Source organism: Aphelocoma coerulescens (genome assembly GCF_041296385.1).
Source record: "Aphelocoma coerulescens isolate FSJ_1873_10779 chromosome Z unlocalized genomic scaffold, UR_Acoe_1.0 ChrZ, whole genome shotgun sequence".
Taxonomy (NCBI): domain Eukaryota; kingdom Metazoa; phylum Chordata; class Aves; order Passeriformes; family Corvidae; genus Aphelocoma; species Aphelocoma coerulescens.
The window spans coordinates 71,940,499-71,954,256 of NW_027184085.1; the positions used below are offsets into that span (position 1 = coordinate 71,940,499).

General features: G+C 43.0%; 1 protein-coding gene across 3 annotated transcripts in view; it reads right to left on the reverse strand.

The window, feature by feature from the left end:
- ZCCHC7 (zinc finger CCHC-type containing 7) overlaps positions 1-13,758 on the reverse strand; it is an 86,806-nt gene that overhangs the window by 24,893 nt on the left and 48,155 nt on the right. For all 3 annotated transcript variants that reach the window (XM_069002026.1, XM_069002024.1, XM_069002025.1), the window contains 3 exons: positions 5,891-5,934; positions 4,613-4,729; positions 3,428-3,598 (listed from right to left, as the gene is read on the reverse strand). In XM_069002026.1, the coding sequence (XP_068858127.1) occupies positions 3,428-3,598; positions 4,613-4,729; positions 5,891-5,934 (332 nt within the window). The remainder of the gene's footprint in view (positions 1-3,427; positions 3,599-4,612; positions 4,730-5,890; positions 5,935-13,758) is intronic.

Genomic DNA, 13,758 nt, shown 5'->3' on the forward strand with positions numbered 1-13,758 from the left:
TGACATCCACCTAACTGACACTGAATCAATCAAAAATGGCTCCTCTGATGACCCTCCCATGGAAACCATGCAACGCTGGGCTGCCTCCAGTATACCTCCAGCTAAGAGGACTCTGTATGTTCTCAGTGCTGTCTCAGGAAAAGAGACTGATCTAGCAGATCAAAAATGTATGACCCTAAAATGTTTTAAGTAACTTTGAATGTTTCCTAACCAAACTAGGTGAAGCACTTTGAACTGCCTCACAGGCACTTCTGGACAAAAGTGAAAAGTCAGTCTGACACACTATGCACAAGAGCCTGTTCTGCACCCTCTTTATTACAGTAAAAGGGAGTGCTTGCTGAGAAAGACAAATTACTACCTCCTTTGAGCATACAAAGCATTTCATAATGTATGTTTGATAACAAGAGGATGGGATTTCTGTTTTTCACAAGGAGTCATATGGGAAAGACAAGGGGTGATAGCTGCAAGTTACTCCTGGGGAGATCTCAGTTGGTCACAGCAGAAAACTTTTCACAATGAGAACAGTCATCTCTTGAGGGAAATGCTGGATTCCCCAGCATTGGACACTCAGGATTTGACTGGGCTATCTTGTGTAGACCTTGCTTTTGCCAAGAAAAGTTGGGGATGATGATTAGATGATCCGTGAAGTCCCTTCCAACCTGGTGTAGGATTCTGTGGCTTCTCTTCTATGAACTGCTCCCATTTCCCCTGGAAGAAGGGCAGATCTGTATCCCTCAGTAAGGAGCCTCCAGGTCTGCTGCCAACCGCACAGAGAGTCACCTCGTACTGTCTCTTCCCCACCTGGCGTCTATTGCCTTCATCAGGTGTACTGGAAGAAATGCTGAACAACTGCTCCCTGACTACTGTCTCCCATCACAGATGATTCTGAAGCTCTTTGAAGCTCTTTACAGACCCTTCCAGGCTGAGGAACTGTGGCCATGCTGAGGGATGCAGAAGACAGGGACCAAAGCTGTGCCCAGGTGTTCCTGCTTTCCTGATGATTCCTAACATTTCACCAGATTTTTTTTTTTCACCTTGTGAAGACTAAACTGATGTTTTGTGGAATCATATCTCATAACTAGGATCTGAGTCCTGAATAGTAATATGCAGAACCTGTTATTCCATAAGACACGGTGGGATTATTTTACTTTACATTTATTGCCACTCAATTTCAATTGCCATTTTATTGTGTTCTCCCTCTGATTCTTACAGTTCTTGGGCAGTCCTGCACAGCTGGCTCACAGCACTGACTCTGTAAGTAATTCAGTCTTCTCAGCAAATCTTGTCACCCCATTGTTCACCCTTTTCCATGTCACACTAGCATATTCTACCTTTATCCTCTTATTCCATGCCTGTTTAGTTTCCTTGAAAGCTTTTGGTCAGGAACTTTGTAAAACGCCTTTTGGAATTTGTAGGCTATGTCAACTGGATCATGTTTACACACATGCTTGTCAACCTGCTCCTTTGAAGAACTCCAGAGATCCCTGAGAAGTGGGATTTCCTTTACAAAAGCAGCCTTGAATCACCCCATGTATATTATATTTATACACCCATCTCAACATGCCACTGCCGTGGTTCCTGCCCCCTGGCTTGGTGCATGCGTGCAGCTGGCAGTCTGGGACCCCCAGCTCACCCTGGGACAGCCCCTACACACTGTCCTTGCATTAGTAACTCAGTGACCAGTCATGTGCCAAGCACGAGGTGTCTGTTGCCATCACTGGTTGGGCCATTTCACCTTCATGCTCCTCTGCATCTTTTGGGCAATGGCTACCCAGTTTTAGGTTAGCACTCACAGATTTGTAGTAACCCTCACATTCTCTTCAATTTGACAACTTCTCTGGTGCTCCCCTCCACAAAGTAAGTTTTCAGCATGGGAACATCCCTGGTTTCTTCTGCTATGAACATCTCAGATGCAAAAACGTATCCTCAGGCCACCAGCAGCAACCTTGTCCTATCCAACTGTTCCCTTTGTGTCTTGATCACCTAATGGCTTCATAGGCTTCCTGCTCTGATGTCAGGAAAGATTTACTGTTAGTTTTGATTCCTTTGCCTTTGCTCTGCCATGCCATCCCTCTCTCTGAGGACTGGGCAAGTGAGCTCCTGCTCTGATGCCCCAGTATTGACCACACAGGTCAATGACACAGGCAGCCTTACACCTCCCATGCAGGAACACACAAGAACTGCCCACAGTTTCAAAGAAAAACCTTTCTGATTTAAGGTGGACCTAAATGAGCAGAAAAAATACATGCTGTGATGTTCTTGATAACCTGCATGACTCAGGTAGGATTTAAATGCTTGTATGATAGAGCACTCATGATTCTTTAAAGAAAAGAACATCAGTTTATGAGAACTGGGGTCATAAAATGTGTAAAAGAGAAAAGATGGCAAAGAAAAGATGCTTCATTATAGATTACGATTTTGTCTCACTGCCTACCAGAATGAGGGTGCAGAAATGTACAATTCACATTCTTTAAAGGTATTGTGGGCACATTATCTATAAGCAGAAGCATATCTGGAACACATTCAAATATCATAAGAAATAGCAAGCCCCAATTAGGTGGGTTGTCCTTCGCACATCTCATGTACCACTGTGACATGCTCTTCAACCGAACAGAAGAAATAAAGGCAGGAAGGAGACATTTAGAAAGAGATTCAAATATTTCTGAATATCAAAAAATCCAGCATTTAGGGAATCCCAGAGGTGTATATGAAAACCAAACATATAGGCCATATCTATAGATAGAAAATGAAGTGTGAATGTACACCGAAATTATCACAACTTGCCTTTTATCCCTTTTTGTGTTTAATTAAAGAGAAAAAAAATATCATAATAGGTTGGCTGCTACATATAGGACTGAATTCTGGGGACATATAAACCCATAGTAATGTAATACAAGATTACATTGGGTAATACAAGATTACAGGGACAAATACATTTGTTCTCCCTTTAATTTTCTTCTATGTTTTACTTTAGTAGATTATGTCAAACCCAAAGCCTTCAAACTACTTCTCTCTAATAGTATTTTCACTGATTAATATCTGATCATAGTGAAAAAACCATAGATCTGGATTCTTGATGCATCAGAGTTACTCTTTACTTCTTCCTGGTACACTTGCAGGTACTGTGTTTCCTGATTTCAACCTCCCTATGCCTTTCATTCCACAGAAAAAAGGACGTTTTTGTCTACCACAGCTGAACTGAACCAAACTAAAGACAAAGTCTTGACAATGCTTTGGTTCATTTTCTTTGAACCATTCTCCATGAAAACTCTGATAGTGTAAAGTACTGACTAAACACAACATTTTCATATGCTTATACACTATGTAAAATTGAAGAAATATGAAGACACTGTGGCCATTGTAAATTCAGTTTTTGACAGACACAAACCAAATGATGCCCAATCTCTGTGCCAAGGGCCCTACTCACATCAGCATAGTGGCCCTTCATGTCGCAGCGGTTGCAGTGTTTGTTCCAATAGGCTCTCTCTAGGCATTCCCTGAAATAGTGCCCAGGCAAACAGCAGTTCAGACAGAAACGTGCCGGGCAGCTGTGCTGTAGATGGTCTCTTCCTGCACACAGGCAACAAGGGGGAACTTTCTATGGAGAAACAGAAATAGAATCATATTAAGTGACAATGTTTCAATAGATCCTTCCAGTTCTCCTGCCCCCACGTGGGGGTGTGTAAGGGGTAGCTGGGTGGGCACTCAGCTGCCATCCAGACTCACCCGGCACACCCTCATGACACACAACTCAGCACTTGGAGTGACAAATACAACATGCAGAAAACTATTCTGAGGCCAAACCTCTATCTCTGTAAAGCAGGTTTTCCCAGTGAGTGAGTGTATTTCCCCCAGGGGTTGCGTGGGATGTGGTCATTTTGAGTGTCCTTGTGGGTAACAGCGCGGAGGACCGAGGGTTCTACAGATTCTGTTGTGGGGGTTGGTAAATTCAGGCTGTCATACAACAGCTCCCACTTCTTGACAGTGTCGTGACTGACTTTTAAACCTCTAACCACAGGACAAACTTTTGGAATATCTGGCATCTATCTGAGCTGCTTAAAGTTAGCTCCAGTTTTGTCTTGTCCACGGTTTTTAACACTATTCATATCACAGTTCATTACACTTTCTGCTTTCATTTAATTTCTAAGGCTGTATTTTTGATTCCATGGATTCTCCTTACTGAAAATACAATTGAAAAATATTTTACACTTTCAAATTGTTTTACCATATGAAAAAAAAGATGTTTCTGTATGGCACTTGACTCTTTTTCTTGCTCAGTTTAAAGCCACATGGTTTAGTGAAAATTGCTCCTGCCCATGGCAGGGGGGTGGAACGAGTTAAGCTTTAAGGTTTCTTCCAACATAAACCATTCAATATAATTCTATATGATATAATTCTGTATATTTTTCTTTTATAAAAACAATAAAAGCAATGACATAGCCAAACAGAGGGATAATTTTATACAGTAAGTGGACCTCATGCAAGCTATCCTGCAACTCAGAGCAATGCTTCAAAGAAAGGATAAACCACCAAAACAACGCTTCTAATGGCAAGCACAAGGGTGTATTAGGAAAACAGCTGAAAGTACAAGTGATTTAAGCATTGCATTTACCTTTGGAGTGGGACAGTTCTTGGACAAATGTCCTGGTCTGTCGCAGTTCCTACAAGTAACGTTTTTGTAGTACCGCATGCTGCTGTGCCTCATACCCGCGTAGTTGGAGATCCGTGCCTGGTGAAACAGAGAGAGAAATGCATTTACCACTTGAGATTCTGTGGTTTGGGAACTGGGAATTATAAAGGTCACTGCTGGCAGTGATCCAGCAGAAATCTAATGTTTCACATGTACAGTTTACACATGCAGGTTTGGAATGGGTAATTCTGTTACAGAGAAACCTGCATTGTCTGGAAGAAAAGCACTTGTCCAAACTTCCACTTCAGGAGATTTTTTTTTTTTTGCTATTTAATACTGCAGTTGTGAAGCTTTCCCTCAATTAGCCAAGACACTTTTACTCATTGTGCTATGTCACGACAAACTGGAATTTTTTCCAGAACACAAATAAAACTAACATCAATTGCAAATGCAAGTTACATGTTCCCTTGCACACATTAAGGGAAACTGCTTGGACAAAGTACAATGCTATACAAGTCTGGATGAAATCTGCAATTTGCAATTGTAAAGAAAGACTTAAAAAGGAAAAAGGAAGAAAAAAAAAGAGAAGCTGGAAACAACTGTCTCTCTCCCAATGACCTCACACATACTTTCTGTGTAGGCAGCCAGAACTGAAAATCCTATCTACAACTATCATTGCCTAGTAAACATCACAAGATTTAAAAAAAAAAAGAAATTTTGGATGAGTGAACAGGAGAGGTATAAAACCACCATTTCTCTTCAGGGAAAAAATTTATTAATGTCACTTGATGTATCAGCTCTACTGGACATTGGAAAGAAAAAGGGAAGGAGTTGGACACAGCAGCTGAAGCTCACTCCTCCTGGATGCTCCGGCACCTCGCCTGGGAACTCTGGGCTGCAGTTTCTCCACGCCCGCCCCTGCACCGAGCCCAGGAAGGCACCACACTCTGCTGGCTCCCAGCACTGCCTGGGAAGGGGACCAGGCTGCTGTGAAACAGCTCTGGGGCTCTGAAGAGACCCAGAAGGAAGAGCTGATGTCCACCTTGCAGAGTCTGTGGAGGCACTCCAGCTCCTTGCATCCCTGTCCCTTCCTGCCTCTATGCCAGCCCCAGCTCAGGAACTCCTTTCTCCGGTGGGAGGACACTGCTAATCATCCCACACAAACACCACAGATGGGGTTTTCAATCCCATTTACTTTATTCTGCTTGTTAATAAGCAACAAAATAAAGAATTCTAGAAAAATTTGGTTGTCTGTGTTACCTCTAAGTCTTTATGAGAGATGGTCCAGTCCACATCAATTTCTCCTGAAAAACAAAATTAAAATTAATTATATTTAATTTATATGAATATTTTTCTATAATATATTCAACATGATGATGACTGCAATTATTGAAACTGTTAACAGATTTTTATATACTAAAGGGGAGAAACTAGTTCCCTCTTTGGTAAAAGAAAGCTATTGACCCACTGGGCACTAAATCTGCCTCATCTGAGTATCAGCCCATGTCCAACTATTGGGAGGAGTTTTCCGGACACCACACTCTTGTCCTGCCCCCTGGGATCTAAATTCAGGTGGGGATTTAATTCCCTCAGAGGCATGGGCTCCAAAGGTCCCAATTGCAGCCACTGGAGCTATCCCTGCCTGCATTTGTGGGGATGCCCAGCTCAAGCCCAGAGGTTGCAAGCGTGGGAGCACATGGAACAACAAGTCAATACAGAGCATACACTTTTCCTCCTTGCAAATTCACCAAGTCTGTGTCTTCAGCCCTGCATCCTGACTGCTGCATGCCAACATGACTGAGCATAACCTCAGCCACCCAGACTGTAAGCTGAGCAAATCTATTTCCAAACAGGGTTTGGTAATGTGCAATAAATCAGGAGGACACACTGAATAATCGACTGTCACGCCATAACCTTCTCACATGCAGCCTTTGGGCTGGCAGGAGTGAAAAGAAAGAAACCAAGAAGGAAATGGAAGGGCGGTAAGCTAAAGGCATAGGGATGCAGCTACAGCTGTTTGGAAATTCTGCATGTCGACAGCGCTGAGTGCTCTGGCTGTGCATACACAGCTGTGCTCCCGCAGCAGCTTCTCACCGCTACAGGATTCATGTCAGTGGAGGGGCTCACCTCACCCATGATTTTACAGCAAGCACTACAACTTGTGTGCAGAATTGTCCTGCACGTTCGTGAACTTTTAAATGCAAACTGTCCCATCCCAATCCTGCGTCTGACTCTGAGGCACCCACGTTAGTAACACAAATCACAACATTATTGCGATTTACAGACAGCAAAAATTTCTCCAATTTTGATTGTACTATTAATTTCCATTAGAAGGTGGATGACTACAAATTAAAATTATATCATCTATAATTTTATGCCTCCTCTTCATTTACTGGAAAAGTCAGTAATTTTGCCTGAAGCATGTGATGTAGTATCTGGATACAAGATATGTCACTCAGGTGCTTTAGAGCTCAACACCTGCTTACTGCTGCTCTTCATTCAAGTCAGGGCTCACACCACCTGTTCTCACCTGAACTACACCGTGAAGTATTTTTATTTTCAACACTTGCTCATGCCAATGATTGTCACTGAGATACTGATAAAGCACTAACTGGCCTGTTAAAAAAGTGATTTGTGTGATGTATGAACCTGAGTCGCGGCACACAAAGTGACTGCCACTGCCAGGACTCCAGCACCCACCTGAACTGTCACCCCAGCATCATTTGGGATCACAGGGAGGATGGATGGGACAGTAACGCATCAGTGCCCTTTGGCAGGAGTGAGTTGTGGATATACTTGAGAGAAAATCAAGCCTTTTGAGGCCTGATCATTAAAAGCAAAGACACATGGTCATATTTGAGTGCATTATTTATGGCTCAAATGCCTGTTAAGGAAATTAATTCATAAAGAAAAAGGTATTTGTAATTCAAAGCTCTGCCTTGGCACTCAGCACTGCAAGTGCCGTGTTGCACAGAAATGCACATGCAGAATGGTCACAGATCAAAATTACCCGTGAGCTAACTCCTGTTAATCACTAGGCATGCTCTTCCTGAGGGCAAACCAACCAAGTTTCTCTTCTTCACTGTCAAAATCCCCTCCTTCACAGGGGAAAACCATGATACAATGACTCAAATACTCCTAATACGAGAAGCTAAAACTGCTCCACTCAGAAAATAAATACAAGAGCTTTAATGCTGAATGAAATATTACAACAAAATCTCCCGTTACTAAATCTGTTTGGTGATCTAAAAGTTAATTCTTATTCACAATATATTGCATAAGGCTTTGTTTTCACCTAAAATAAATTCTTCAAACTGAAACACTCAGGGAGAGTTTTGATTCTGCAACCAAGGAGAAATCTTGCTGTAGAGACACCTAGAAAAATCTGCAACAATATTTCTCATTAACCACAGTGTTTTGTCTGGCTCTAGATCATTAAATAAATCACAAAACTCTTATCAAATTGACAGATAATTCCCATTCCCCCTGATTTTGTTTCCTTATTTGGATGAATTAATGTGTCCCACAGGCAATCCCAGTGCCCTGTGGGTGGTTCCTGGCCACTCCGCCTCCACTGTCTTGGCTGCTCCCTTGGCTCACCCACTAGCGTCAGCACCTTGGGGTGTTGGGGCCCCCCTTGTGCCACTCTCTCTAGCCTGTAGCCTCTGTCACCTTTGCTTTACTCCTCATCACGCAGCCTCAGGCGGGTGGCAGGTCTGGGGCTGCACTGCAGAGGAGCCTCCCCAAGGATGCAGCGGTGGCTTTGGCCTGGGACAGGCAGGCAGCTGGCACCCAAAATCAACACAGACAGGGTCAGGGAGGTGGGTTCACCAACCCCCCGGGGTGCCCGAGGATGGTGCTCTCCCATCCCACAGACCGCGACCTGAGGCACAGAGGGCAGTTTTGGACAGACGCACGGCAGTTGCTCAGAGCTCCATTCCTTGCAGAGCCTTGCACAACACCTGCCACCTGATGTCCTCCAAGGCCATGCCAGTACCACATTAGAGCATTTCATGCTTTTTATAAGGTGGGTATGCACACAGAAGGTGGATTTCTGCCTGAAGGAAGGGGTGTGATTGCTTATTTTTACATTTACTTTATTTTTTACTCTTCCAAATACAGCCGTTCAAAGACTGATCCAGACAACCTCTGTCAAAATTTCCCTCTTTTTCTGTGAAGTTGCACATGCAAAACTTACTTAAAGCATCCTGTGAGTTAAATAAAACCAAGAACATCTCTGATATATTTGTGCTTTTAATCTTCCTCATATTCATTTGTTAAATCCTACCTCCTTTTAATTATATTAATTTCTACACTGTTTAATAGTAGGATGAATTCCTGTGCTATGATTATATATATTTCTATACTAAAAAAATGCAACAGACTTTACTGTATAAACTTCTTACATTTATACTTTGAGAAAATGGTGTTGTCAAACTGCAGATCAGGGAAGAAGAGGATGTAAAATATACACTATTTATATGAAAATGGAAGCCCTGCACAAGGTTCTCCCTTTATCAAGTACCACATTTTGGCTGTCCTCTGCCCCTGCACAATGGGATGAATGGCAAGCAACAGCTTTGCTTTTATTTAAAGAAAAATTTTGAAAGATCATTGAGATTCACATGTATCCCTCCAGCAGCATGAAAATGTAAATTTCTGAGCAGTGCTCGGGGTGAAGCCAGATTTAGGACCACTGTTCAATGTGCATTCAAACCTCCCCTCTTTCATCCCAGACAGGGAGAGGAGGGGAGGAGGGAGACGGAGGACCAGCAGTCAAAACCTGAAATTGCCCGGAGGAACAATCTGCTTCCACAGAACAAAACACTGACTCAGAATAAACAATAAACGGTTCACAAAATTTCCTTATCTGCTGTGCTGCTCCACCAGGGACCCCAGCAGCTGATCAGGCTGCCCTGGCCAGGCAGGGCACTGCTGGGCATGGGCTGCCACTTCCCCCCAAAATCACACTAGTATTTTGCTCATCAGGGCTGGGAGAAAACATGTCCTTGCACAAGCTCTGCCTGCCCTGCAAGGGTTTGTGTCATCCCCTTCTTCAACAACAGAGAAGCTGCAGAGCATGGACATCCAACTTTGAAAATAAACCACTAAATTTTCCAAAAGAAGAAAGCAAGTGGCCATGTCCCCCCTTCCTTCTAATTGGAAAATACATGATGACATGTATTATATTTATTTTATGATCAGCCCAGTGAAACAGGACACTTCAAGCTGTGGCACAATGATACGTGGCCTGAAGGGCAAATACATTTCAAAGCTGGGCTTTAAAAATTGGATTTTGACTGCTAATTAATATAGCATATTACAGAATAGAGAACTCTAATTATATTCTAGTATAAGATCTCCGTGGCAAGGACTGTTTCAAACATATCTCTGAACAATATTTACTATACCAGGACACAGCTTCTGCTGCTAGTGGAAGAGCATTTAAAAATTATAAACCTTAAAACCCCTAAAAATCACTAGATCTGTATGAATTTCACATTATGACATATATTACATATATCTGAAAATTCCTGCTTATGTGTGAACTGAAGTGATTGAAGTCTTACCGTAATGCAGCTTGCTATAATGAGTTTCACATTTTCTGAGCCCAAGTAGCCCTTCTCACAAAAGAAAAAGGAATGACAGTATGCCGGCGTAGCAGCCAAGCACTGTCCCAAAACAGAAATTGAGGTGGCCTCCCGACAACAGGTTTGGTAAAGCACAGGAATTTGGGTTTCTATGGACCAGGACATACTGTACATCTCTCCCTTCTCAGAAGAGGTAGTCCAAGAGCCCACAGACATGTGTGTGTCTGCAGGCCATGCCTGTCAGACTGCGTCTGCTCATGTGTGTACACGCGTGTGTGCATGCACCCCACATGCATTTCACCCACTATTTGACCAGCCATGATGGAGAAGAGGTTGGTCCTCCTTGTGCTGACTGAAGCTCCCATTCCAGCAGCTCCAGGTCCATCCCAGCAGGGACCCCTTCCCACAGGGAAGTGATCAGTTGCCACGGGGTCGCAGCCCCCTCTGCACACCCCAGCTGCTCACACCAGCTCCTTGGAGGGGAACAGCATCACCCCTGGTGTGTTTTTCTTAGACATTTCTACTGATTTCTCAACTTCTCCTTGATGAGATGATTTACTTAAAAACAAAACACCTGCTGTTTAATGGAATACCTGTCAATATCTCTTTAAGACAGCTTTAAAAGAGATCCATAAGACCCGCGGGGAAATCAGTCGAAGGAATTGTTGACAGAAGTTCAATTTGAGACATTTTCTCATGGCAAAAAAAGGCTCTCATGCCAGTCCCCTTCATACCTAAAATTATGTATGTGCCAGTAATATGCACATGTTTTGGCAATAGGGAAATCCCTGCAATGCTTTATTCTTAGCAACCTTTATCTGCCATTTTTGAAAAGCATCACAAAATCCAACAAACAATACTCAACCCATTTTGAAATTAATTAAAATGTAAGCAGTTGACTGAAGCAAAGGCAGGGCTGGCCAAAAGCAAACAGAGTTCAAACAGGAAAAGAAACTCACAGAGCTCTGAGCAGCCCTGCTAAAGCAGGAGAAAAAAAAAAAACCCCAGGAGCTGTAAAAGTTACTTTAAGCAAACTTGAGCAGCTATGACCCATGGGGGAAGACTTAACTATCATTGCCAGAGAGGAAAGGTCTGGCAGTCAGGGTAGGACTGGTGCTCTAATCCCCCAGCAGTGTGCCTGCTGGTGGGGCCCCGTGGCTGGGCTGGGGTGGCCACTGCCAGGGACATCACAGACCATGGAGTGCAACACACATGAGCTAAGAGCACCTAACCAGGCAGAGACATGTATTTTTGGTGTTAAAGCAGACATTGATAGATACAGAAATCACCGTATCCTGCCACTCTACCAAGAGTCGGGTCCCTGATGCCACATGTTGGCCCTGTACCCTGTTTCTGTGTCAAACAACCTCTCCAGTGACCCATCCTGCACCCTCCTCCACACGTGTGCCCCTCTGCGTCTCCTTCAGCTCCATTTATTCCAGCAGCTCTGTGTGGGTAAAGAGCCTCATGTACCAAGTGGGAATAAAAACGTGCAGTGAAAAAAGAAGACAATTCTGTAAATCATATTTTTGTGGAATATATGTACCATTAAACTGCTGCTTCAGCAGGGAAACACATGTTAAACATGAACATGTAGGGTGCCCTTTCCATTATGTAAGTATGCATAATTTCCTGTCTGTTTTCTGTCTGTGCTGTAACAGTGCTTCCTTCAGCACTGGCCACTGCTGGCCATGTTAATTCACAAAACTCAGCGGCTCATGATTTTCAAAGCTTAGCGCAACATTTGCAGAACAAAGTAGGTTTTTCTCTCTTTTTGGTGGGTACAAGTATGGGGACCACAGGAACAGTTAAATTCATGGCATGGTTGGTCTACCACACAGTCGGGGGAATTCTTTAAATAGAGCCTGTCACTCTCTTTGCCCATCAATGGGATTTCCTTCTCAAACTGCTGATTCGTTCAGGTACACAACAGAGGAAATTTCAGTTAACCTTTGTTTCACCCCGGGGAAAAATCTGTCTGAAAAGTATAAAGTGAATAGATTAAAAAAAAAAAAAAAGAAAAAAAGAAAGAAAAGCTGCAGGGTTATTCTTCCTAGTGTTCACAGCAGTCAAAGTTAAACAGAGAAAAGGAGGCAAACATGAACATTTTATTCCCACCAGAGAATAAGGTATAATATATGATTTAGAAATTCCATTGTCTATACTGTGATTTCTAATTTAGAGAAGGAAAGGCTGAACACAAATCTATTGTTCTCATCGGGTGCATCAAGATTTCACTTTTTTATTTTTTTCTATATGACTGAAAAGGGAATAATACTTTACTTTGAAGAGAAACCCTTTTTAGTTATTTGATTAAGTTGTTTGAAATACCTTTTAGATTCCAGCAATCCTTGGTGAAGAGAAAAATAATAAATACTAACTCAGAATTACATGTGAGAAAATGAAAACAGGGATAAAACCAAAAGTACAGTAATAAAATAGAGGGAAATTTCAGGATACGTTACTGCTAAAAAAGGTCTAAGTTATTCATAAAACCCCCCCTTTTGAGACACAATTATAATTTCAAAACAGGAATAATAATTTTCATTTCCTAGTGTCATTCATCTGACAACATGTCTGCAGCATTTGCTGTGGTAGCACACTGAGAGTTACTGCAGACCTATGCCCAGCAAGCCTCTGCAGAATGGACAGATGGACAGACGGACATGGAACTCGGGAGCATGACCAGGGCCTGGGCACGCACGGCTGTGAGGTCTGTAAAGCCTAAGTTCCAGTGGCAGAGGTATTCAGAAATGCCTTATGGGATCAATAGGTTGCCAAGAATTGACTCAACATCATCAAGACTATTTCTGTGTTTAAGTGATGGTGATTTTGTCAGCGGCTGCACAACCCTTCACCAGGCAGGTCATGGTGGGAGCCAGGGGCTGTGGTGGCTCTAGAGCCAGGGAGAACCTTCACCTCTTAATCAGCTCCTGGAGAGGGTGTCTGTCAGCTGGTGGAGCCTGCCAGCCCAGCCCGGGCACACGCCGTGCTTGGGGCACTTGTGAGGGTCCCTTCATGGCGGGACGAAATGGGTCTTGGTTAACTGCTCAGACATGAGCCTGAGGAAGACCCTTCCTTCACTCCTCACCGTTTACAGAAGATCAGCAGTTGTGTCCTGGGACTCTACTTTGGCAACATATTGCATCTTTTTTCACCAATACAAAATGGATGAAATATAAATATAAAGGAGACAACAAAGTCCACAGAACTTTGCTCTGCTAAGGCGTGTGGTGTCTGATCTGCCAAAGTCCCTGTGGCTAAAAGAAGTCGTGTAAGGTATGTGCCAACAATGTGACGTGTCTCCCTGCAATGAAATCCAGATTTAAAGCTTCTTGGAAATTAATTGCTTCTTGGAAATTCAATGCTTCAGTTGAATTGCAAACCTAAAACCATTCACCAGTAGCTGCATCCTGGAGAAACAACACGGCTCTCTTGATGCTGCCATAAACAATAAAATAGGGAAATAATCCCTGAGTTGGAATAATATTGATGTAGATGAATATCTGAAATTTGTCAAGCTTAATTGGGGATCTT